This window comes from Carcharhinus amblyrhynchos, chromosome X (genome assembly GCF_965287045.1).
Source record: "Carcharhinus amblyrhynchos chromosome X, sCarAmb.v2.hapA, whole genome shotgun sequence".
Classification (NCBI taxonomy): Eukaryota; Metazoa; Chordata; class Chondrichthyes; order Carcharhiniformes; family Carcharhinidae; genus Carcharhinus; species Carcharhinus amblyrhynchos.
This window is the reverse complement of record NC_137359.1, coordinates 15798391-15826086: the sequence shown is the minus strand read 5'-3', so window position 1 is coordinate 15826086 and position 27696 is coordinate 15798391. Positions and strand designations below refer to the sequence as shown.

The 27696-nt window shown below is 46.2% G+C and overlaps 1 protein-coding gene across 1 annotated transcript in view; it reads right to left on the bottom strand.

Moving 5' to 3' along the window:
• bloc1s1 (biogenesis of lysosomal organelles complex-1, subunit 1) overlaps window positions 1-19967 on the bottom strand; it is a 93787-nt gene extending 73820 nt beyond the window's left edge. The window contains exons 1-2 of the mRNA XM_080218024.1: window positions 19842-19967; window positions 2178-2250 (exon numbers count right to left, since the gene is read on the bottom strand). Coding sequence (XP_080074150.1) covers window positions 2178-2250; window positions 19842-19902 — 134 coding nt within the window. The 5' untranslated portion in view covers window positions 19903-19967. The remainder of the gene's footprint in view (window positions 1-2177; window positions 2251-19841) is intronic.
• Window positions 19968-27696: the final 7729 nt, after the last annotated feature.

Sequence of the window (27696 nt, the reverse complement as noted above, 5' to 3'; positions counted from 1 at the left end):
CAGGGTCACCACCCTCGCCTGCGATACAGCCCTAGTTACTGCAAGCGCTCTCCAGAAGAGGATGAAACAGCAGTGTCAGAAGAAGATGAACGATTTTCTTCACTCAGCTAGGATAAGTGAACCACCCCCAGTCTCCCATCAGACCTGCTCGACCAGTAAGATTGGAACTCAAACTCGCCAACGCGTACTGCGCTCTCTGGATTTTACCATTCCCACATAAGGAGAGTGCAAGTTCAAAAATCCCCACAATGTGTGTTAGTGAAATGGCACCAAAGGTGGCGAGCCATCGTTGAAGGATCAAAACAGATATAGGGCCTCTTGTTCTGGTCTTTTCATCATAGCAGAGAACCAAAAACAAGTGGCTTTGTTTAGTTCGGAAAGAGAAACATTCTTGTTTCAAATGACTTGCCCAGCATCAGGCTTACAAACCTGGTGTGCGGCACAGTGGTTCGCACTGCTGCCTCACTGCGCCAGGGACCCATGTTCAATTCCCAGCTTGTCTGTGCGGAGTTTGCATGTTCTCCCCATGTCTGTGTGGGTTTCCTCCAGGTGCTCTGATTTCCTCCCACAGTCTGAAAGACATGCTGGTTAGGGTGCACTGGATGTGTTAAACTCTCCCTCAGTGTACCCGAACAGGCACTGGAATATGGCGACTAGGGGATTTTCACAGTAATTTCATTGCAATGTTAATGTAAGCTGACTTGTGACACTAATAAATAAATTTTAAACCTAACCTCCCCCCCCACCACAGGCTATTTCAAGAAGAGACATATACAGACAAAATGAATGCAAGGTTGCTGCTTTGTCTACTGCACCCATCCATACTATTTAAGTGTGGGACTCAGGAGAATAAAGCCAGCAAGCTGTTCAGTATTTAATGACTTGTGGGGGGTCAGGGGGCGTTCCCTAGCAGCATTACCTATGAGGTGAGCAACAACTCTCCCACTCTTCCTGGCCCCACAGAAATGATCCAAAGCATTTTATTCTGGAAAATTACAAACAGGTTCCTGGAAATAGCCAAGGACTCAGCGTTATACAAGTAGTGTCACGCCCATTTTAGACAGGAGCACTGAGCATCTGTTTGCAGACTTGTCTGAAAATCTACACCTGGTTGACATGGAAGACCCCAGAGGCGGTCACCATTTTCCTGCCACTTTCAAATGCCAGCTGCCTTGTTTAAAAAAAAGTTCATTTATTAGTCATAAGTAGGCTTACATTTACACTGCAATGAAATTACTGTGACAATTCCCCAGTCGCAACATTCCTGTTTGGGTATACTGAGGGAAAATTTAGCATGGCCAATGCACCCTAACCAGCACGTCTTTCAGACTGTGGGAGGAAACCGGAGCACCCGGAGGAAACCCATGCAGACACGGGGAGAACATGCGGACTCCGCAAAGACAGTGACCCAAGCCAGTAAACGAACCCAGGTCCCTGGCGCTGTGAGGCAACCATGTTAACCACTGTGCCACCGTAAATGGGACAGGCAGCGGCTGAAAATGACCCAAACACACACCTGGAAAAGGGTCAGTAAATAGTAGATAAAAGCAAATTACTGCAGATGCTGGAATCTTAAACTAAAAGAGAAAACGCTGGAAATCTGAGATTTTCGAGCATTTTCTCTTTTGGTGCCAGTAATTAGTAACCAGGTTTCACCTTAAGCAGGTAGACCAATGAATACTCATACTAATGTCTATTTTCAAGCACAGGCTGGTAGGATTTTATGCTTACATATTTGTCACCTTTTCATCATAGCGGAGTAAACAAAAACAAATGGCTGCATTTGGTTTGGAAAGAAAACATTCTTGCTTCAAATGACTTGCCCAGTGTCAAGTAAGAAGCCTTTGGCTTTTCACAAATGATAAGGATTAGAGCGCAAGTGAAAAAGGTTTAGACTCAGGGGGTACAAATGACTGGGCCTGTCTAAACAGTACCTACAGCAGAGCATAATCCTGCCTTCGGGCAATCAGGCTATTATCCTTCTGCAATTATTGCAGACGATTGAACATTTATAACAAATAACAAAGCTGTCAGGAAAATCTTACCATATTGAAGGAGTAAGAAAGACTAAGGATGGAAATATGCACAGAAATTATCATTTTCCCGTTTTCTCATAAATTCTGAAGAATTGTACAAAATGTTTTTTTTTAAGATCACTGATAAAAGCAAATACCCACCCAACATTAAGATGATCCACCAGTGCTTCAGTGAGACGTGTAGCAGCTGCAACAGCTTCCCTCCTCCTTTTCTCTGAAAGATAATGAAGACACAATGTTGGTGACGAACAGCACAGCCATCCTTGTCTATTCTTGTCCTCTGAAGGAGGGAGGAAAGTAACCACAGATGCATCATACAAACAACACCCGGCCCTCTAAATATCATGGTGGTACAGTGGGTCAGCATTGCAGCCTCACAGCACCAGAGACCCGGGTTCGATTCCCAGCTTGGGTCACTATCTGTGTAGAGTTTGTATGTTCTCCCTGTGCCTGCATGGGTTTCCTCGAGTGCGCCAGTTTCTTCCCACAGTCTGAAAGATGTGCTGGTTAGGTGCATTGACCTGAACAGGCATCAGAGTGTGGCGACTAGGGGAATTTCACAGTAACTTCATTGCATTATTAATGTAAGCCTTACTTCTGACTAATAAACAAACGTTACTTTATCCAGTGCTGCTGTGAAAATGCACAATTCGAATAGCCTACGGACCCTCACATCATTCATCTGCCTGTAGGAATGGGCTTGAAGCATTCAAATGTTCCAATTCCCTTCTCTGTCACAGAATTGTTATGGCGTCGAAGGAGCCATTCGGCCCATTGTGTCGACACCAGCTCTCCAAACGAGCAGTATAACATAGTGCCATTCCGTGACAGAACAGCTTGGAGCCAATCACAACTACTGCTCCAGAAACCTGCCAGGATCACACTGCAAACTTCTCTGAATACATAACTACCATTCCTGACTCTGGCCTTGGCACCAAATGCTTGTTGCCTACTTGCTTGAAAAGGTTGGTGATAGCAACGAGGCAGCAGAGCACTTGTTTGTTTCGTTACAAAACTACTAAGCGTGCCAAAATAATTTTCTCACGGAAGAACCGTGATATTCAAAATTTTCATGCCAACATCATATTGAGGTGCTCCAATTGTGACAGAGAAATCAAAATGCCTTCCCTCTTTTACCAAAAAAAGGACCTTTTCCTCACCCCCACACTTCAGCCATCCGTCCCAAGCTAGGAAACTGCTCTATAGCCACAAACAGCTCTCTTAATGCCTCTTTCAAGATACTCTGTAGGCAGAATGGTGGCAGTGTTAGCGCTGCTGCCTCACAGCACTAGGGACCCGGGTTCAATTCCAGCCTTAGGTCATATGGAGTTTGTGCGTTCTCCCCATGTCTGCGTGGGTTTCCTCCCACAGTCCAAAGATATGCAGGTAAGGTGGATTGACCATGTTAAATTGCCCCTTAGTATCCAAAGATATATAGATTAGGAGGATTAGCAGAGTAACTACATGGGGTTATAGGGTAAGCATTGGTGCAGACTCGATGAGCTGTATGGCCTTCTTCTACACTGTCGAGATTCTGTGATCCTATGAAGTCTGAATGGTAAGCCGAGTCCCATCTTCTGGACAGCATCTACCGGTGGCAGAGGCGCGGCTTCAGGCATCACTGTAGGACTACCACAAACCAAACGATTTTCCCCTCCCAAAAATTGAACAGTCCCCACCTGAGATCCACTCATGCAGCACTAGCCCAAGATTGAAGCAGGGGCCTTTCTGGTCTGTGAAGTTCGGTGTCACACCATGTAGCCCATTTGCCCACTAGACTAACTTTGCGAGTTCCAGTGTTTGATTCAACATTAAAAGAAAACTTGTTTCTTCATTTTATTTTGGTTAGATAAGAGGACAGCAATCGGAGAAACTATTCACCACCATGATATCCACAATTCCTCACATGGCGCATTCCCCATCTTGGTCTGGCCACAGGCACGGAGACATATAAGCTGGAGTGACAAGCAGAAACAGGAACTTGTCCAGAGAGGAAAAAGCACAGGGGCAAAAGAAATAAGAGAGCCACTATTGGTTAGCTGAGCACAATTTCAAGCAGTGAAATCAAAAGCAGCTCATGACTGATAAACAACTACTGTTGCTTTAAAGAAATTTCATACCAATTATCACTGCTGACCCAAGTCACATTTTCTAGCCTCTGAACAGCAAAAAGCTACATCTGGCTGCAACCTCCGAATTGTCATTTAATACAGCAAGGCTCGCAGTTACCTTATTAACGCACCATTAGCTCAGTAGTTTTAACACCATTGTTGGCAATTCTGAAGAGCCTTCAAAGCAAGAGGAAAAGAACAGGAGGGAGAGCCATGTAAGACCCATATGACAGCAGCCAGCAGCATTAGCACAGCGTGGTACAATATGAAAGCAGTTATGGATTCGGTCAGTGAGGATTTTAAGCTTAATAACACTGTGGTGGGGTACTAGGATTCACAGGTCTGTCGTGTGTTTCTCGTTGCTTCCAGCGCTGATGTATTAAATGAATCAATAAAGAGGTATTGATTTAATCATCAAAGCTCAGCTTCATACATTTTTGCAGATCCCTGAAAATTGACGGCATCAGGCAAGTCAATTCGATCTAAGCATCAGACAGTGACCTGAAATGTGACCCTGTCATTTTCTCCTCTTAGATATTGACTGATTGTGAATTTCCAGCGTTTGCATTTTTTAACCTTGCAGTCTCAATCTTACTTGTGCACCATTAAGGCAACATTTCCTTGGTACATAAGGCTGCCGATGAACTGCATTTGGTAGCTGGATTGCAAGGACTTTGTTGGATCAAATAGAGTGTGATGCAATGTGGTTGCTTGAATTATTTTTAAATAAAGACTCTCGGATGCTGGATCGACACTAAACAGTTTTTTGGAGATTATTTTTCCTTCCTCCGAGTGTGGGAAAAGCTGCTGGCTAGGCCTCAACTTCTCTGCTTAGAGAATAACTCGAGTCTCCAGGGTAATTAGAAAAGGGCAGACTGTGAATGTGGAATAGCTTTATCTTTACAAGAAAACAGAGGCTGCTCTGATTAGTGTATTGGATGGTTGCAAGGGATAAACACTATGGGACGAGGGGTAGAAAACACTTCACGTATCAGCTGCATTTCTCCAGCCAGAAAGTTGGCATTATTGCTGTAGCAGTCATCTTGGAAGTTATGCGCAATTCACAGCTGAATAACTTTGGGTTGACTTATTGTGACGTTTATTTGTAACAAATAGCTTTTTCAACGAACTGCCAGTGAAGGGAAAGCAATAAATATCACGGGGGAGAGATGTTGCTACACAAAATGAAGAGCCACAAAGCCAAATGTCCCAGTGCCTAACTTTGTTTTATTTTGTCGGTTTTCTCCAAGTCTTGCTGGGGTAAACTACACAAGTGCCAGCTTCCCTGAGGTGCCTTGCGCAACTGGTTGCCACTTCACGCGCGAGCCCAAACGGCAAGTGCCAATTGCTTATTCAAATGCTCAGGGTATCACAACTGAGCCAACATGCGCTCTCCCACGGGAGTCACTCGATTAAACAACTGGGAGTGGGAACTCCCTTTCTCGACTAGAATCACAAGAGAGAAATTGGAACCCTCCGTTGTGAGGCCAACTCACTCAGATCAGGAAGTGAAGACAAAGCCTTTTGTCTCCATGGCAGAGTGCCACGCAGTTCATTGGCACACTTCACCTATACTGGGGCAGACTGTGCTTGATATGTTTACTGCCTGTGAACCCATTGCACCTTGTTAACTCCAGCAACCTGCTGTGGAACCTGCTCTGTTACGTATCACATTTCCGTTATTATTTTCTCAGTAATGCTAAATGGCAGCATTCAGTCACTAGATGAGGTGCAACACTCATGGCAAAGAATTTAAATGCCCAGGCAGGATTGCAAATCAATTTAGGGGCAACAGATTGGCAGTTCTGCACTGGTACGTGTGGCCACGTCATCAGAACCAGGAAGAATAAATTTTAAAGGGCGTCTACCAATATCTATCTTCTACACTGCTGGCCATTTTCACCTCCACCCCCAGTGCTGGCTGAAATACTGCCTGAAGCCATGATAAAATATAAAGGGCGAGATTTTCAACCCCTGCAGCACTCTGCCCAAGACCGCAAGGAGCTACAAAAGTTTGTGAATGTAGCCCAATCCATCACACAAGCCAGCCTCCCATCCATTGACTCTGTCTACACTTCCCATTGCCTCGGCAAAGCAGCCAGTATAATCAAGACAGCGCCCAGGACATTCTCTCTTCCACCTTCCTCCGTCAGGAAAAAGATACAAAAATCTGAGGTCACGTACCAAGCAACTCGAGAACAGCTTCTTCCCTGCTGCCATCAGACTTTTGAATGGACGTATCTCGCATTAAGTTGATCTTTTTCTATGCCCTAGCTATGATTGTAACACTACATTCTGCACCCTCTCCTTTACTTCTCTAATGAACGGTATGTTTTGTCTGTACAGCACGCAAAAGACAATAGTTTTCACTGTATCACAATACACATGACAATACTAAATCAAACATTAAGCTGATCTTTCTCTACACCTTAACTATGACTGTAACACTACATTTTGCACTCTCTCCTTTCCTTCTCTACGAATGGTATGCTTTGTCTGTATAGCGCGCAAGAGACAATACTTTTGACTGTATCGCAATACATAAGAAATAGGAGCAGGAGTAGGCCATCTAGCCCTTCGAGCCTGCCCCGCCATTCAATAAGATCATGGCTGATCTGTCGTGGCTCAGTTCCACATTCCCGCCCTCTCCCCATAACCCTTAATCCCCTCTCTTATCAAAAACCCATCAACCCGCGTCTTAAAAATATTTAGCGAGGTAGCCTCCACCACTTCAACGGGCAGAGAATTCCAGAGATTCACCACCCTTTGAGTGAAGAAGTTCCTCAAATCAAGTACTAAGTTGATCTTTCTCTACACCCTACCTATGACTGTAACACTATATTCTGCACTCTCTCCTTTCTTTCTCACCTATGTACTCTATGAACGGTATGCTTTGTCTGTATAGCATGCAATAAACAATACTTTTCACTGTATACTAATACACATGACAATAATAAATCAAATCATTGCGGCAGCCCTCCATTGTCCAGTTGCACAATCTTCCAGTCTCATGCTGTCAATGGGGTTTTCTGTTGTTCGCACCATCCCGCCATGGGTTCAGGCATCAATGCCAGTGGAACTGAAAGATCACGCTGGCAGGAATGGCCAGAAAATCCCACCTAAAAACAAAGCTGGCCCCAGAGTCACAAGGACAGCGAGGTTAGAATTTGGAATAAATTTGTTCACATGGTATTATTAGAACATGGAATGCTTTACGGCAAGTCGCTATTGAGACGGAGTAGGGGAAGCGGTGTCAGATAATTTAAAAGTAAGGATTGGATCAGCAAAGGGAAAATAAGAGTTCGGAAAATGGAACTGGAAAAGATAGCTTCCATAGTGCTAGCACTGGCACAGAAACAATTGGCTGAATGGCCTCCAATTTCTATTAAATATAACTCTAGTATATCCTTGCTATCGCTGGCATTTTTACAGTGTATTGCAAATTTGCAAAGCATCTACTAATGGCAAGCAGAGCAAGATATCCCTAATATACCAGACTTCTGCTTTCATTCCAATATTAAACATAGAGACCAAATGGCCTAGTTTCAGGATCTTAGATAGAAGTGATTAGATTCAAAGTGTTTTTGCCAAGTATGCTCCATTCTGGCACAGGTCCAGAAAATTCAGATCTTAAACTTCAAAGCTACATTCTGCATAGCAGCTATTCTATCTTAACGATGGTCTGGACTGGAAATAAATTCTGGGACTACTGTGGTTATAATCAGATTAAAGAATAAAAAGATGCCCTTGGGTGCCAGCTGCTATCAGAATCCAGTGCCCCCTACACAGCTCACAGAAGCTGACTTGATACAAATCTCACAACACCAGGTTAAAATCCAACAGGCTTATTTGGTAGCACAAGCCACTAGCTTTAGGGGTGCTGCTCCTTCATCAGGCAAGTGGGAGTTCTGTTCACAAACAGGGCATATAATGACACAAACTCAATTTACAAAATAATGGTTAGAATGCGAGTCTTATTACCTGTAAAACCAGTGCTAGAAAAATAAATACATGCCGTGTTCTCTAGAATCGGTTCCTCTTTATGTACAGAATGCTAGTTCGAGGGTACATGGAACCAATGATACCAATAAAAACATACCATAGGGTGCCAAGTGTATGCAACCAGTCAACACTTATTCACCATACACTGTATCAGTTGGTGCAAGTAGAACCACATTATTTAGTTTAAGTAGCCTGTCTAAATTTTCCTTCTGTTTGTAGGATTATGCCATCTGGAAGCATTATTTATACTACCACTTACCAAGAGCATGACGTTATCAGGAGGCGATGGCCTAGTGGTAATATCACTCGACTATTAATCCAGAAACTCAGCTGATGTTCCGGGGACCCGGGTTTGAATCCCGCCGCAGCAGATGTTGGAATTTGAATTCAATATAAAATATCTGGAATTAAGGATCTGCTGATGACCATTAAACCATTGTTGGAAAAACCCATCTGGTTCATTAGTGTCCTTTAGGGAAGGAAATCTGCCATCCTTACCTGGTCTGGCCTACATACGACGTCAGAATCACAGCAATATGGGTGGCTCTCATAAGAACTAAGAACTAGGTCATCTGGCCCCTCATGCCTGCTCTGCCATTCAATAAGATCATGGCTGATCTTTTTGTGGACTCAGCTCCACTTACCCACCCGCTCACTATAACCCTTAATTCCTTTACTGTTCAAAAATCTATCTATCCTTTCCTTAGAAAGATTCAATGAGGTAGCCTCAATTGCTTCACTGGGCAGGGAATTCCACACATTCACAACCCTTCGGGTGAAGCAGTTCCTCCTCATCTCTGTCCTAAACCTGCTCCCCCTTGTTCTGGTTTCACCTGCCAGTGGAAACAACCTCCCTGCCTAACCTCCCCAACAACCATCTTATCTGTTCCCTTCATAATTCTATATGTTTCCAAAAGGTCCCCCTCATTCTTCTGAACTCCAATGAGTACAGCCCTAGTCTACTCAGTCTCTCCTCATAAGCCAATCCTTTCAACTCCGGAATCAACCTAGTGAATCTCCTCTGCACCCCCTCCAGTGCCAGTATATCCTTTCTCAGGTTAGGAGACCAAAACTATACACAGCACTCCAGGTGTGGCCTCACCAGCACCTTATACAGCTGCAACATAACCTCGCTGTTTTTAAACTCCATCCCTCTAGCAATGAAGGACAAAATTCCATTTGCCTTTAATTACCTGCTGCACCTACAAACCAACTTCTCATGATTCTTGCATAAGGACACCCAGGTCCCTCTGCACCGCAGCATGCTGCAATTTTTTACCACTTAAATAATAGTCCATTTTGCTGTTATTCCTACCAAAATGGATGACTTCACATTTACAATGGATGACCTTACATTTATCACATGAATCAACTAAATTCAGTCCCTTTGAAAGGCTTTTTGGACATGAGGTATGAGGACCACTTAAACTGGTCAAGGAGATGGCCCAACTAGAATCTTCCACCCATTCCCAATTCTCCGCGATGCCAGCCAGAAAACACATCGATGCTGGACATGTCGAGACCAACCAGCCATGCAGAAGTCATGGAATCATAAAATCCCTACAGTGCAAAGAGAGGCCATTTGGTCCATCGAGCTTGCACCAACAACAATCCCACCCAGTTCCTATCCCCGTAACCCTGCTAATCCTCCTGACACTAAGGGAGGATTTAGCATGGCCAATACACCTAACCTGCACATCTTTGGACTGTGGGAGGAAACCCACGCAGACACAGGGAGAATGGGCAAACTGGGAGGCAAGAGAGGCGATTGTGGAGCCTCTGGCTCTGATCTTCAGGTCGTCGTTGGTCACAGGTATAGTGCCAGAAGATTGGAGGATAGCGAATGTTGTCCCATTGTTTAAGAAGGGGAACAGAGACTTCCCCGGGAATTATAGACCGGTGAGTCTGACTTCTGTTGTGGGCAAGGTTTTAGAAAAAATTATTAGGGATAGGATTTATAGTTATTTAGAGAGTAATGAATTGATTGGAGATAGTCAGCATGGTTTTGTGGAGGGTAGGTCGTGCCTTACTAACCTTATTGAGTTTTTTGAGAAAGTGACCAAAGAGGTGGATGGGGGTAGGGCAGTTGACGTGGTATAAATGGTCTTTAGTAAGGCGTTTGATAAGGTTCACCGTGGAAGACTTCTGCAGAAATTGCAGATGTATGGGATTGAGGGTGATTTAGTTAATTGGATCAGGAATTGGCTAGCAGATAGGAGACAGAGGGTGGTGGTTGATGGTAAGTATTCGTCATGGAGTTCGGTTACAAGTGGTGTGCCTCAGGGATCTGTTTTGGGGCCACCGCTGTTTGTAATGTTTATAAATGATCTGGACGAGGGTATAATTGGGTGGATTAGTAAATTTGCTGATGACACCAAAGTCGGAGGTGTGGTAGATAGTGAGGAGGGGTGTCATAGTTTACAGAGAGACTTGGACAAGTTGCAGAGCTGGGCCGAGAGGTGGCGGATGGAGTTCAATGCGGAAAAGTTTGAGGTAATTCACTTTGGCTGGAATAACAGATGTGTAGAGTATAGGGCTAACGGTAGGACTCTGAATAGTGTTGATGAGCAGAGGGATCTAGGTGTATGTGTACATAGATCCCTGAAAGTTGGGAGTCAAGTAGATAAGGTTGTTAGGAAGGCATACGGTGTCTTGGCGTTTATTGGTAGGGGGATTGAGTTTAGGAGCCGCAGCGTCATATTGCAACTGTACAAAACTCTGGTGCGGCCGCACTTGGAGTATTGTGTGCAGTTCTGGTCCCCACATTATAGGAAGGATGTGGAGGCATTGGAGAGGGTGCAGAGGAGGTTTACCAGGATGTTGCCTGGTATGGAGGGGAGGTCCTATGAGGAGAGACTGAGGGATTTGAGGTTGTTTTCGTTAGAAAGAAGGCAGCTAAGAGGGGACCTTATTGAAACATATAAGATGATTAGAGGTTTAGATAGGGTGGACAGTGATAGCCTTTTTCCTCGGATGGAGAAAGCTAGCATGAGGGGGCATTGCTGTAAATTAAGGGGTGGTAGTTATAGGACGGATGTCAGAGGTAGGTTCTTTACCCAGAGAGTGGTGAGGGATTGGAATGCCCTGCCTGCTGCAGTTGTAAATGCGCCTAGTTTGGGGGTGTTTAAGAGATCTGTGGATAGGTTTATGGATGGAAAGGGATTGGTTTAGGTTAGAGGGTCATTGCTTTTTAATTGGTTGCGCAACATCGTGGGCCAAAGGGCCTGTTCTGCGCTGTAATGTTCTATGTACACACAGACAGTGACGCAAAGACAGAATTGAACATCTAAACAATGCCGGGGCGGGGGGGAGAGAGAGAGAGAGAGAGAGAGAGAGAGAGAGAGAGAGAGAGAGAGAGAGGAGAGGAGGGGGGGGGGGGGGGAGGGAGGAGAGAGAGGGAGGGAGAGTGAGAGTGAGAGTATCTGTCAGGTGGACCTTCCAGCATTGAGGAGGTCCATCGCCCAGCCTCAGAGTTTTCCTGGAGATCCAAGTAGATATCGAGTATTTAATAGTAGATCAGTGTATTTTCTGGGCTCCTTTTCAATATGGCACCCAGATATGATGGCAGGAATTGCCCTGTCATGCCCATCCCCCCGTAGAATACAGTTCAAAATTCCCAGCTGCATAACTAGTGAGCCGGGACACAATATGTGGTGTGTTTTCCCACCAGTCTCCACAGCAGGAAGCATTCCGCGTTCCCGCTCCTGCCACTGCACTTGGTCCTAGGATAGGAAAATTCTGCCCTATTATGAAACATTATACAATGTTGAATATTATCTACATAGTGGTAGCAATTTGAAGCTTACAGTTTGACAGCATAACTTTGTAATGACGGCCAGAGGACAAATGATTGAAACTTTTTCTAAAACTTTTCAAGCCTTCATGACAATTACTGGTTAGTGGAGGCAGATGGTGGAAACACTGCTTATATTAAAAAAAAAATCACCCTGCTGTTCTTAAAAATTGCTCGATAATTTCAGTTACTTTTAAAGCCTTTACAAATAAGGGCTTAGCAAACCTCATTGACTCTGTTTGCAAACATTGCAATGCAACATATAATTGAGCCACTTGCAAGTGTTGTTAGCCAGAAATAGTTCCTCTGCGTCCTGGAGTGAAAAGGCATTTGCGTAACACTGCGTATCAAGCTTTCTCCAGATGCATTTTCTAGTGCAAAAGACACCTTCTCCAAGATAGCCCAAACTCACTGTGAACTGCAACTTGGTCTTATGCAAAGTTCAGAATGGCAGGGTGAACAACTAGCCTTTTGTACCATTATTTCCTAGGAAAAACTGACAACTTTCAGAATATAACAGAGCTATTTTAAAGTCAGTCACAAAAAACTTTTCCGAGTCCATAACTAAACTCCAATGTTCCCCCACTAATACCCCAGCCGACTAGGCCCCAAGTCCCAGACCGATCTCCAGCCCCACTACTCCAGAACTACCATCCAATCCTGACCTGCCCCCACCCCACCCCATAACCCCTCACCTTCTTGCATTGGACATTTACTGTCTCCCTGGCTTCTTAAAATGGCCGGGGCCTCTAATTTTCCAGTATCTGGTTGGCAGTAGCTAGTGCGCAAAAAAGGGGACGTAACCCTACCCCCACCCCCCCACATTGGTGACTGTCACTCCACAGAAGTCCTGGGTCATCAGATAGAATAACAGCAAATTTACTGTACAGAAAAAGGCCATTCAGCCCAACCAGTCAAGCCTCCTCTTTTCCTTCCTCATCAAACTCAATCAACCAACACAACCCTCCTATTCCCTTCTCCCATTTTCATTTCTATTCTATATCATTGTTCATCAATACGTTAGTCCATTCTCTCCTTAAATGCATTAATACTAGTTACCTCAAGTGCTTTCTTTGGGAGCAATTTCCACAGTCTCACCATTCTCTACCGAAAATAAGTTTCTTCCAAATTTCCTATTTGATTGCTTGGTGAAATTTTGTATTGATATCCTTTAGTTTTGCCTTTGCTATAATTGGAAACACTCCCTCCATGTTTAGTCAATCAAAACCTTTCATGATTTTTAAAGATCTCTATTAGACCATCCCTTAGCCTTCTCTTTCCAAGAGAAAATAAATCCAGGCTGACTTCTTTTCATGATCGGTATAACTAAATCTTTTCTGTATCTTCTCCAGTGCTTCCATACCCCCTTTATAATACATTGACCAGAACTGCATACTGTACTCCTGTGTGACTGAACCTAGGTTCAATACAAGTTTAGAATGAACTCTCTACTTTTCAATTCTATCCCTCTAGAAACAAACTCTTGGGTTTGCTTGTTTAAGGTCTTTTCAACCTGCGTTGTTATTTTTAGCATATTATATGGTGATTGTATTGCCTAGATGTTCCCCTTCTTTCACTTCTCTTATTTGCTCTGATTCATTTCCCATTACTCTTGAGGGCAGAACAGTGACTCTGCTGCCTCACAGCGCCAGGGGCCCAGATTCAATTCTGGCCTCGGGTCATGGTGTGTGTGAAGTTTGCACTTTCTCCCCGTGTCTGCATGGGTTTCCTTCGGGTGCTCCGGTTTCCACCCACACTGTAAAGATGAGCGGGTTAGGTGGATTGGCCATGCTAAATTGCGTCTTAGTGTCAGGGGGAATTAGCAGGGTAAATATGCGGGGTTACAGGGATGAGGCCTGGGTGGGATTGTTTTCGGTGCAGACTTCTGCACTGTAGGGATTCTATGATTAATCCTGTAGTGGAGGTTTTTATGAATCCTCCCTTTCTGGGTATTTTAAATATGGAGCTAGAAAGGATTCCTGTACACAATGTAGAAACCTCATTCCCTTATCACTTCTGGCCAATTAATTTCAGGATAGCTATGTCTTTTTACTCACTTTCATAAATTGTATGCATATTTCTTCCTCTCTCTCCATTCCACTATGAGTTGCTCTGAGTATCTCTTTCTACTTGATCCCCTATTACCTTCCATCTCTATCAACATAGGTTCTGTATTTACTGTAATATCACGTCTGCAAATTTAGTCAAAATTTTGTTTTTCCATCAAACATTAAACATAAAGGGAGTAATTTTCCAAGGAAGATGTATACACAGCCAGAATTCCTTCAGTCTCACAATTTGAAATTCTGGCTGATGACTGATAGCTGGTAATTTAATCATATTACTCAGACATTCAAGTTATGTGTAATGACCACTTAGGCTTCAAGATGAAATCAGTTTTGAAAATCTTCACAAATCAACCCAACAAAAACCAGTAAAAATACAGCAACAATCTCAAAAGAGTTGACAGAAACCAAGAAAGCTAACAACTTAAAACCAGCCCTAAACATAAATCCATGACATTAGTTACATTCCAAGTGCAGTCAGACATGGGCCTTTCTTACATTATGATGCAGATATAACCAATATTTCATCACCTGCATAACTTAAGATTATGGTTGAAGTTATAGGAATTTTTCCTTAAATTCTTAGAGAAACGTAGAGCTTTATGGATTTTTATTGATATTTTTAGGTGTCCAGATCAACAATCTGTCCTAGTCCCCCCATGGCAACACTATGGTTAAGAAAGCCCATCAACGCCTCTACTTTCTCAGAAGACTAAAGGAAATTTGGTATGTCAGCTACGACTCTCACCAGCATTTACAGATGCACCATAGAAAGCATTTTTTCCGGATGTATCACAGCTTGGTACAGCTCCTGCTCTGCCCAAGATCGTAAGGAGCTACAATGGGTTGTGAATGTAGCCCAATCCATCATGCAAACCAGCCTCCCATCCAATGACTCCATCTACACTTCCCGCTGCCTCAGAAAAGCAGCCAACATAATTAAGGACCCCCGCGCGCTCCGGACATTCTCTCTTCCACTTTCTTCCATTGGGAAAAAGATACAAAAGTCTGAGGTCACGTATCAACAGACTCAAGAACAGATTCTTCTCTGCTGCTGTCAGACTTTTGAATAGACTTACCTTGCATTAAGTTGATCTTTCTCCACACCCTTGCTATGACTGTAACACTACTTTCTGCACTCTCTTGTTTCCTTCTCTATGAATGGTATGCTTTGTCTGTATAGCACGCAAGAAACAATACTTTTCACTGTATCCCAATACATGTGACAATAATAAGTCAAATCAGATCTTGATATGCATGGTGGCACAGTGGTTAGCACTGCTGCTTCACAGCACCATGGAACCAGTGTTCAATTCCGGCCTTGGGTGACTGTGTGGAGTTTGCACATTCTCCCGCGGGTCTGAGTGAGTTTCCTTCAGGTGCACCAGTTTCCTCCCACAGTCCAAGGCTGTGCGGGTTAGGTGGATTGGCCATGCTAAGTTGCCTGTTAGCATCCAAAGATGTGCAGGTTAGGGTGGATTGACCATGGTAAGTTGCCCACTGGCGTTGAAAGATGTGCAAGGAACATTTCAGGGATGCTGTCCATTCATCTGCACTGAAAATGATTGGGCCCTCTACCTGCAAGCAGCATGACTGGTTCAATGAGAATGATGAGGAGATACAGGCTCTACTTGCTGAAAAGCACCATCTTCATTGGGCCTGTCAGAACGACCCATCTTCAGCTGCCAAGAAAATTCCTTTTACCAGGGCTCGCAGGACAGTCCAGAATAAACTGCGTAAAATGCAGGATGCATGGCTGAGCGCCAAGGCAGATGAAATACAGGGATACGCTGACAGAAACGACTCGAAAACGGTTCTATGAAGCCCTCAACACTCTCTAAGGACCTCAATCGCTCAGGAATTCCCCCTTCTGAGTACAGATAGTACAACTCTCATTACATAGAGGGTTCAAATCCTGCAGAAATGGGCTGAACACTTTGAAGCTGTCCTCAACCGACCGTCATCTATTAGTGATGAGGCAATAGACAGGATTTCCCAGGTCGATATCAACAGCGCCATGGATAACCCACCGGTAATAGCCAAAGTCACGAAAGCTGTCAGCCAGCTATCCAGTGGCAAAGCCCCAGGGGCAGATGCCATACCCGCAGAGATCTACAAAGCTGCTGGTCCTGTACTTATCAAGAAGCTCTCACCGAGTTATTCCAGTCCTTTTGGAAACAAGGATCCATTTCTCAGGAACTTAAAGATGCTTTCATCGTACACCTCTAAAACAGGAAGGGCAATCGGCAAGTATGTGACAACCACCAAGGAATCTCGCTGCTCTCCATCACAAGAAAAATCCTCGCAAGAGTCTTGCTAAATCGTCTGGTCATTCATCTGGAGCTGGGCCTACTTCCACAGTCATAGTGTGGCTTCCGTAAAGGTCGCGGGACTATTGACATGATTTTTGCTGTGCGTCAATTTCAGCAGAAGTGTCAGGAGCAGAATCGCAAGCTCTACACAACCTTTGTTGACCTTGCAAAAGCCTTCGACACCGTCAGCCGACAAGGCCCGTGGAGGATCATGTCAAAGTTCGGCTGTCCCCCCAAATTCATTCAGATGGTATGCCAGTTCCACGATGGCATGATAGCCAGAGTACTGGATGGCGGAGAATCCTCTGAGGCATTCCCAGTCACCAATGGTGTCAAACAGGGCTGTGTGCTCGCACCCACACTGTTCAGCATGATGTTTACTGCCATGCTGAATGATGCCTTCCAGGACAGTGTTGCTGGAATCAGCCTCAAGTACAGAGTGGATGGGAAGGTCTTCAACCTGAGGAGACTTCAAGCTATTACTAAAGTGAAGGAGACTGTTCTGAGAGATTTCCTCTTTGCCAATGACTGTGTCCTGTATGCTGGCTCAGAGCCAGAGATGCAAGTCAGTATGGACAAATTTTCCACGCTTGTGACAACTTTGAACTCACCATCAACATTAAAAAGACCGAAGTCACGCACCAGCCTGCTCCTCATGCACTGTACACAGAACCCATAATCACAATCAAAGGACAGAAACTACAGGCAGTGGACCAGTACACTTATCTTGGCAGCACCCTCTCCCAAGCAGTTAACTGCAAAACAGCAAAGGCAAGTTCTGCTTTCAGTAGACTGTGCTCCACTGTATGGGAACGTCGAGGAATCAGCCCAGCAACAAAACTGAAGGTCTACAGCGCCGCAGTACTCACTACCCTCCTGTGTGCCTGTGAAACGTGGACTGTATATCGAAGGCATGCAAGACAGTTCAATCATTCCCACATGACTTGTCTTCGCAGAATATTACGCATCAGATGGCAAGACAAAGTACCAGACACTGAAGTTCTCTCTAGAACAAGTCTACCATCAGTCCACACACTGCTGATGAGAGTGCAGACCCAGTGGGCAGGTGATGTCGTCCATATGCCAGACGAGCGCATACCCAAGCAGTTCCTTTTTGGGGAACTCTCTGCTCAAAGACGCTCGCATGGAGAGCAGAAGGAACGTTACAAAGACACACTCAAGGCCTCCCTGAAGTCGCTTGACATAGACATGACTACCTGAGAAACTGTGGCACAAAACCACCCTACCTGGCGCTGCCTTATCCACAAGGGCTGTCAAGCTTACAAAGCAAGGTGCGTTGCTAAAGCACAACTTAAACACGAACTGCGCAAGTCCAGAGCCACTAGCGCAACAACTACAGTGCCTACACAACTCTGTCCAGTATGTGCCAGGACATTCCGTGTCCAAATTGGCCTGATCAGTCATCTTCGGACACACTGCATCCAGCCTCAAAATGACTAATGGTGTTGTGGTCCTCATAGAAACATAGAACAGTACAGCACAGTACAGGCTCTTCGGACTTCAATGTTGTGCCGAGCTATGTCCAATCCCAAGATCAAGCTATCCCCTCCCTATAATTCTGGAGTGCTCCACATGCCTATCCAATAACCACTTGAAAGTGCCTACAATGTCCGATTCCACTATCACAGCAGGCAGTGCATTCCACACCCCACCCACTCTCTGAGTAAAGAATCTACCTCGGACATCCCTCCTATATCTCCCACCATGAACCTTATAGTTATGCCCCCTAGTAACAGCTACATCCACCCGAGGAAATAGTCTCTGCACGTCCACTCTATCTATCCCCCTCATCATCTTATAAACCTCTATTAAGTCGCTTCTCATCCTCCTCCGCTCCAAAGAGGAAAGCCCCAGCTCCCTCAACCTTTCCTCATAAGACTTACCCTCCAAACCAGGCAGCATTCTGGTAAATCTTCTCTGCATTCTCTCCAATGCTTCCACATCCTTCTTATAATGAGGTGACCAGAACTGAACACAATATTCCAAATGTGGTCTCACCAACGTCCGGTATTGTTGCAGCATAACCCCACGGCTCTTAAACTCAAACCCCTTGTTAATAAAGGCTAACACACTATAAGCCTTCTTCATGGCTCTATCCACTTGAGTGGCACCTTCAGAGATCTGTGGACATGAACCCCAAGATCTCTCTGTTCCTCCACATTCCTTAGAAACCTGCTGTTGATCCTGTAATCCGCATTCAAGTTTGTCCTACCAAAATGAATCACCTCACACCGATCAGGGTAAAACTCCATCTGCCACTTTTCGGCCCAGCTCTGCATCCTATCAATGTGTCTTTGCAGCCTGCAAGAGCCCTCCACTTCATCCACTACTCCAATCTTGGTGTTGTCAGCAAATTTACTAATCCACCCTTCAGTCCCTTCTTCCAAGTCATTGATAAAAATCTCAAAAAGCAGAGGACCCAGCACTGACCCCTGTGGTACACCGCTGGTAACTGGTCTCCAGTCTGAAAGTTTTCCCTCCACCCCCACCCTCTGTCTTCTATGATACATGATGTGGAGATGCCGGCATTGGACTAGGGTAAACACAGTAAGAAGTCTGACAACACCAGGTTTAAGTCCAACCGATTTATTTGATAGTAAACTCGAAGCTTTCAGGACAGCCAGTTGCTTATCCAATTGGCTAAATTTCCTTCTATCCCACACCTCCTTATCTTCTTTGTGAGCCTACCATGGGGAACCTTATCAAACGCCTCACTAAAATGCATGTATACGACATCAACAGCTCTACCTTTGTCCACACACTTAGTTACCTCCTCAAATAATTCAATTTGAATTCTCATCAATGACAACGGATGAACAACAACAGGTTAGGTGGATTAGCTATGCTAAATCGTCCCTTAGCGTCAGAGGAATTAACAGAATAAATATGTGGGATTACAGGTATAGGTTGGGATTGTTGTAGGTGCAGACTCAATGGGCCTCCTTTTGTGCTGTAGGATTCCATTCAGCAGAGCAGGAGGAACCCATTTGGCCCATCGAGTCTGCACTGAGCAAACTCATGACAGTTTCCAATGGAGATGGCAATCCAGATTTTGAAAGGGGTGGGGGCAAATCTTCAGGCTAAACACAATTGGATTGTTTAGCAACAGAAGGCCAACTGGACTGTAACAGAAGCAAGTTTATCAAGGCAGTCTACATTAATGCTTGACTTAGAAAGTTTGAACCTTATGGTTTAATCTATTTTCAGTTCTACAATTACTGTTGTACAATTAAACAATTTTAATTCAATGTTTCTAATATGATTCTATCTTTAATATGTAAAAAAGGCAGGGAAAGCCTCCGCGATTGACAGCGGACTGCACCAATCAGCAGCGGACATTTGTGGAAACACTCCACATAGGGACGGGTCTTCCGGTGGCGGGAACCAATCAACGGGCGCGACAGGGTCGTTTCCATGGAGATTTGGGCCTTGCCCTCTAGGCTGGTGTCCAGCAGTCCAGCGCTCAGAGTCCGGAGAATCGCGAATGCGCCGGCACCCACCTTGCAGCTCTTTGCGTTCGTTCTGCTTGGCCTGATGATCTTTCAGCAAGCGGGACAACATGGCGCCGGCAGAGTTGTTGAAGAAGAGACGAGTGTCCACCCGCCCGCACTCACCCACCCCGGGAAGAAGCGGGCAACTATCGCGAGAAGGAGGGAGCAGTCACGTGAGTATTCTGGCGGCCCCATTGGCCACTTTGCAAACCAAGGCAAACCAAACCCGTCACACAGTAGGAGCAATAAGCCTCACATTTTCTATTCAAAGTTTACTTATCAATGTCACAAATAAGGCTTACATTAACGTTGCAATGAAGTTACTGTGAAAATCCCCTACTCGCCCACAGTCCTGTTTGGGTACACTGAGGGAGAATTTAGCGCAGCCAATGTACCCTAACCAGCATGTCTTTCAGACTGTGGGAGGAAACCGGAGCACCCGGAGGAAACACAGGGAGAACGTGCAGACTCCACACAGACAGTGACCCAAGCTGGGAATCAAACCCAGGTTCCTGGTGCTGTGAGACAGCAGTGCTAACCCACTGTGCCGTCTGAACGGTCCCATATGCCTGTCCTGTATGGTCATGGTGCATTAATGTTTTATAAGCCCTAGTGGCCCCCCACTCTCTCTCTCTCTCTCCACCCCCCCCCCCCCCCCCCCCCGCTGCCGCCCACCCACCATAAGAAAATAGGAGCAGGAGTCGGCCATCTAGCCCCTCGAGCCTGCCCCGCCATTCAATAAGATCATGGCTGATCTGTTGTGGCTCAGTTCCACTTTCCCGCCCTCTCCCCATAACCCTTAATCCCCTCGCTTATCAAAAGCCCATCAACCCGCGTGTTAAAAATATTTAGCGAGGCAGCCTCCACCACTTCAACGGGCAGAGAATTCCAGAGATTCACCACCCTTTGAGTGAAGAAGTTCCTCCTCAACTCCATTCTAAACCGCCCCCCCTTTATCTTGAGGCTGTGCCCTCTCATCCTACTGTCCTTTCTGAGCGGGAAGAGCCTCTCCACCTCTATCCTATCCATCCCATTCAACATCTTATACGTCTCAATGAGATCTCCCCTCATTCTTCTAAACTCTTAACGAGTACAAGCCTAGTTTATTCAGCCTCTCCTCATAGTTCAACCCCCTCAACTCCGGAATCAGCCTAGTAAACCTCCTCTGCACTCCCTCCAAGGCCAAAATATCCTTGCGTAAGTGCGGCGACCAAAACTGCACACGGTACTCCAGCTGCGGCCTCACCAGTGCCCTATACAGCTGCAGCAAGACCTCCCTACTTTTATATTCAATCCCCCTCGCTATGAAGGCCAGCATTCCATTTGTCTTCCTGACCACCTGCTGCACCTGCAGACTGGGTTTTTGCGACTCATGCACAAGGACCTCGAGATCCCTCTGCACCCTCGCATGCTGCAGTTTTTCGCCACGTAAGTAATAATCCTTCCTACCATTATTCCTACCAAAGTGGACAACCTCACACTTGCCAACATTAAATTCCATTTGCCATTTCCTGGCCCATTCGCCCAGCCTATCTAGATCCTTCTGCAGACTCTCCACATCCTCTGCACAATTTGCTGTTCCACCAATCTTGGTGTCATCAGCAAATTTTGACACCATACACTCGGTTCCCTCCTCCAGATCATCTATATAAATGGTAAATAGCTGAGGCCCCAGCACCCACCCCTGGGGCACTCCACTAGTCACCAACCGCCAATCCGAATAGCACCCATTGACCCCCCACTCTGCCTCCTATTTGACAACCAATCCTCTATCCACGCTAACACCCTACCCCCAACTCCATGCCCCCTGACCTTCTGTAATAACCTCTTGTGAGGCACCTTGTCAAACACCTTCTGAAAATCAAGAAAGACCACATCCACTGGCTCTCCTCTATCCACCGCCCTAGACACATCCTCATAGAACTCCAATAAATTCGTCAGACATGCCTTCCCCTTAACGAAACCATGCTGCGTCTGCTCTACCAAACAATTCTCCTCAAGATGCCTCGCTATTTTCTCCTTGAGCCACAAGATCGACAAAGGAGAGGGGAGAGACACATTGGAGCTAATCAGGAAAAACTAATCTGGAAAATTTCCTTCCAACTTCAAGAAAGTGCTCAAAATGAGTTCCAGGAAACCAGAGTGACTATGAGACACACCATCCAACATGTCTGATCACTTTCAATCATGTACACAATGGAAATTGTTATTTTAATGCTTTCAGGGAATCTGCGCTCACTCTTTTGGATTCATCATTATCTGTAGGGCAGCATGGTGATACGCAGGTGAGCCCTGCTATTTCACAGCTTCAGGGACCCAGGTTCTATTCCGGCCTTGGGCAACTGTCTGTCTGGAGTTTCATAGGCGGCACAGTGGTTAGCACTGCTGCCTCACAGTGCCAGCAACCCGAGTTCAATTCCGGCCTTGGGTTACTATCTGTGGAGTTTGCACGCTCTCCCTGTGTCTGTGTGGGCTTCCTCCAGGTGCGCCTGTTTCCTCCCACAGTTCAAAGATGTGCAGGTTAGATGGATTGGCCATGCTAAACAGCCCTTAATGTCAAGGAGATTTAGTGGGGTAAATATGTGGGGTTACTGGGATAGGGCTTGGGCAGGATTGTTGGTGTAGGCTCGATGGGCCGAATGGCTTTATTTTCTGCTGTAGGGATTCCACGTCTCATCCTCTTCCTCGGAGTTCTCTGCCTCATGTGTCTTGTTGAAGAGCCTATCGCTTTGCTTCGGCAATTTATCACATTATGATACTTTAAGTCACCTATTCGCTGTTCCTTGGGTATTACTGGGGTTTATTTGTAATAGAATTAGCATAGCAATAATATCTTCTGCTTTAATAGCCAGATCCACTAAAGATGTCTTCATTCTCATTCTGCCTGTCTTTAACCCATCTGTTGTATTGGTGCCTGCATCTTGTATCTGGAGCATCTCAAATCTATCAACCATCGATAGGTTGAGGGAACTAGGTCTTTTCTCCCTGGAGAGACGAAGGTTGAGAGGCGACCTGATAGAGGCTTATAACGTTGAGAGGTATAGATAGGGTGGATTCTCGGAAGCTATTTCCCAGGGCTGAAATGGTCGCTACAAGAGGACACAGCTTTAAGGTGCTGGGGAGCAGGTACAGAGGAGATGTCAGGGGTAAGTTTTTCACTCAGAGGGTGGTGAGTGAGTGGAATCAGCTGCCGTCAGTTGTGGTGGAGGCAAACTCGTTGGGGTCTTTTAAGAGACTTCTGGATGAGTCTAGCACTACTGCCTCATGGCGCCAGAGACCAGGGTTCAGTTCTGGCCTTGAGTGACTGTGTGGAGTCTGCACGTTCTCCGCGTGTCTGCGTGGGTTTCCTCCAGGTGCTCCAGTTTCCTCCCACGCTCTGAAGATGTGCAGGTTTGGTGGGTGGCCATGCTAACTTGCCTGTTGGTGTCCAAAGATGTGTAGGGTAGGTGGATTGGCCATTCTAAATTGCCCCCTGTTGACTAAAGGTGTTTAGGTTAGGTGGATTGGCTGTGCTAAGTTGTCTCTTAGTGTCCAAAGACGTGCTGGTTAGACGGATTAGCCATACTAATATATCCCTTAGTGTCTAGAGATATGTACATTTGGGGGATTGGCCATGATAAATTGTCCCTTAGTGTCCAAAGATCTGTAGGTTAGTTAGTTTGACCATGCTAAATTGCCTCTTAGTGTCCAAAGACATGCGGGTTAGGTGGATTGGCCATGGGAAATTGCCCCTTAGTCTCAAAGTGTACAGGTTAGGTAGATTGGCCATGCTAAATTGTCTCTTTGTGTCCAAAGATGTGCAGGTCAGGTGGATTGGCCATGCTAAATTGCTCAAAGAACAAAGAACAACCCAGCCCTTCGGCCCAATGAGCCTGCACCGCCGCATCACCCTACACCTATTCTACCCTGCATGTCTACGAATGGAACCCCTAACTTAGCCAGATTCAGGGGAGAATAGTGTCAATTTGGTAAAACCAATCAGCCTAAGAGCACATCTTTGGGGTGTGGGAGGAAACCGGAGCGCCCGGAGGAAACCCACGCAACCACAGGGAGAATGCACAAACTCCCACAGACACAGGCCCAAATCCATGTATCTGCACAGCTAGCAGTGCTAGTCACCGAGCTGTTGTGGCGCCCGTCTACCGGTCCAGGATCAAGCACACACACCGACACAAAGTACTAGGCCACTCCCGGAACTTCCAAGAGCAGCCCACGCACGACCCACCGTGTGCATGCCCCTCGTTTGACACGAGGTGGGCCTCCACCTGCGGAATAAAAAGACAAAAATGTTAATCTTACAAGCCTGCTTTTCCGGTGTCTCCCGAGGTTCTAACCTTATTTAATAGCCCCTACCATAACCCTCCATCCTCGTTTCACTCACGTGTCTATCTAACTGAACCTTAAACGAGTCCAACGTTCCTGCCTCCACCACCCTACTCGGTAGCGCGTTCCATACCCCCACAACTCTCTGCGTAAAGAACCTTCCTCTCACTTCCAAATTATACCTCTCCCCCCTCACCCTTAAATCATGACCTCTCGTGTTTGTACCCAGTCTAGGGAGCAGTCTCTCACTATTAACTCTATCTATTCCCTTCAGTATCTTATATACCTCTATCATGTCCCCCCTCAACCTCCGTCTTTCCAAGGAGAATAGTCCCAGTTTCTCCAACCTTTCCTCGTAACCCAGCCCCTCCATGCCAGGCAACATCCTGGTAAACCTCCTCTGCACCCTTTTCAGAGACTCCACGTCCTTCCGGTAGTAAGGTGACCAGAACTGGACGCAGTACTCCAAATGCGGTCTAACCAACGTTCTGTACAACTGAAGCATTAGACAGCAGCTTTTATACTCTATACCCCTTCCTATAAAGGCTAACATTCCATAAGCCTTCCTAACAACCTTCTCCACTTGTGACGCAACCTTCATGGATTTGTGAACCTGTACTCCCAGGTCCTTCTGTATGTCTATACTCCTAATCTGTCTACCTTTTATCACATAGCTCCTCTCTGCATTATTCCTTCCAAAATGCATCACCTCGCATTTGTCAGGATTAAATTCCATCTGCCACCTATCTGCCCAATGCACCAACCTATCTATATCCTGTTGTATCACCTGACAATCCAGTTCAGTACCCGCCAACCCTGCCATCTTGGTGTCATCAGCAAACTTGCTGATCACACCACCTACGCTCTCTTCCAAGTCATTTATGTATACTACAAAGAGGAGAGGTCCCAGTACTGAGCCCTGCGGCACACCACCGGTCACTGGCCTCCAGCCTGACAAGGTCCCCTCCACAACTACCCTCTGTCTCCTGTTACCCAGCCAGTTCTCAATCCACCTAGCTACCTGACCTCGTATCCCATGCGCCTTAACCTTTTCTACCAGCCTACCATGAGGGACTTTGTCAAACACCTTACTGAAATCCATATAGATGACATCAACGGCTCTCCCATCGTCAACCGTTTTTGTCACCTCCTCAAAGAATCCCACCAGATTCATAAGGCAAGACCTCCCTCTAACAAAGCCATGTTGCATATCCCTAATCAGATCGCAACGCTCCAAATGCTCATACATCCTACCCCTAAGTATTTTTTCCATTAATTTCCCTACCACCGATGTCAAACTCACCGGTCTATAATTTCCAGGGTTATCCCTACTACCTTTTTTGAACAGCGGTACCACATTTGCTACCCTCCAGTCCTCTGGGACCTCACCTGTGTCCAAAGAAGAGACAAAGATTTGCGCCAGAGGCCCAGCAATTTCATCTTTCACCTCCCTTAGCAGCCTGGGATAAATACCATCAGGCCCCGGAGCTTTATCCGTCCTTACGCTACCTAAAAGCCCTAGCACTTCCTCCCTTGTAATAGATATCTCCTGCAACTGATCCTCCGCTCCCTTCAAGAGACCACACGATTCCGAACCCCTCTCCTTCGTGAATACCGACACAAAGTATTCATTCAGGAGCTCCCCCATTCCCTCCGACTCAATACATAACTCTCCACTCTTGTCCCTAAGAGGACCAATTTTCCCTCTAACTACTCTCTTGCCTCTAATATAGGAATAAAATGCCTTTGGATTTTCCTTAATCCTACCAGCCAAAGCCATTTCATGCCCTCTCTTCGCCCTTCTAATTCCCCTTTTTAGCTCCCTCCTACTCTCTCTATATTCCTCCAGCGCACTCTCCGTACCCAGTTGTTTCGATCTAACGTACGCCTCCCTCTTCTTCCTGACCAAGTCTTCAATAACCCCTGTAATCCACGGCTCTCTAATCCTACCTTTCCCATCCTTCCGCTTAACCGGAACATACCTCCCCTGCAACCATTTCATTTTGCCCTTAAAAGCCTCCCACTTGCCAACCATGGACTTTCCAGCTAACAGTCCCTCCCAATCAGTGTCCTGCAGCTCCCTCCTAATCCTGCCATAGCTTGCCTTTCCCCAGTTCAGCACACTCCCGTTCGGCCGGCACTCGTCCCTTTCCATTTTTATCCTAAAGTAGACGGACTTGTGGTCACTGTTAGCCACATGTTCGCCTACCTCTACTTCACCCACCTGCCCCGGCTCATTACCCAACACTAAATCCAGTATAGCCCCTCCCCTAGTCGGGCTAGTTACATACTGCTCTAGCGACCCTTCCAAAACACATTTCACAAACTCCTCTCCCTCCGTACCCCCAGCTCTAGGCCCCCTCCAATTCACTCCTGGAAGATTAAAGTCACCCACTACAACCACTCTATTCTTCCTGCACCTGTCCAAAATGCCCCTGCAAATGCCTTCCTCCACTGACCTTGGGCTGTTGGGTGGCCTATAGCACACTCCTAGCAATGTGATCTCTCCCTTTTTACTTCTCAACTCCACCCACAGTGACTCAATCCCTGTCTCTTCCATATCGTCCTCCCTCTGCACTACTGTGATGTTTTCCTTTACTAACAGTGCCACCCCTCCACCTCTCTTCAACCCTCCTCTGTCGCACCTAAAACACTTGTACCCAGGAGCATTCAGCTGCTAGTCCTGCCCTTCCCGTAACCACGTCTCCGTTACAGCCACCACATCTAACTGCCTCACAAACATCAAGGCCCTAAGCTCATCCGTTTTCCCTGCCACAGTCCTAGCATTGAAACAGACACAGTTCAACCCACGAGTGTCCCTCGGAACCTCCTTCTCCCTGATAATTTTCCTTTCACCCGACTCTCTCCCAGCCACCTCCCCACCCCCCCCTCCCTATTAGTTTAAACCATTCCTGAACACCCCAGCTAACCTCCCTGCTAGGACACTAGTTCCCCTCCCGTTCAAATTCTCCCCACCCCTCCTGTACAGTTGCCCTTCTCTCCTAAACACCTCCCAGTGATCCACAAAAGTAAAGCCCTCTACCCTACACCAATCCCTCAACCATGCATTCAACTGCATGATCTTGTCATTCTTTGCCCTGCTAGTACTGGGCAGCAATCCAGAGAGTGCCACACTGGAGGTCCTGCTCTTTAGTTTGGACCCCAACTCCCTAAATTGCCTACGGACCTCTACCCTACTCCTCCTTCCTATGTCCCTCTCCCCTACGTGTACTATGACCTCTGCCTGGGTCCCCTCCCCTTTCAAAATTCCCTCTACCCTTTCCGTTACATCCTTTACCCCTGCTCCAGGGAGGCAGACCACCATCCTGGAGTCGCGCCTCTGCCCACAGAACCTCCTATCAATACCTCGGACCCTCCCATCCCCTACCACTATCACCTTGCCAGCCCCCTTCTGTCCCTCTAAGTCAGTTTCCCCTTCCTGCCTATCTTTCTGTGCCCCTGTCGACGAACCTTGGGGGGCCTCCGGGGAGGCCGGGGCACCCTGACTACTCTTCTTCTTCCTCTTTCTCCTCCTAACCGT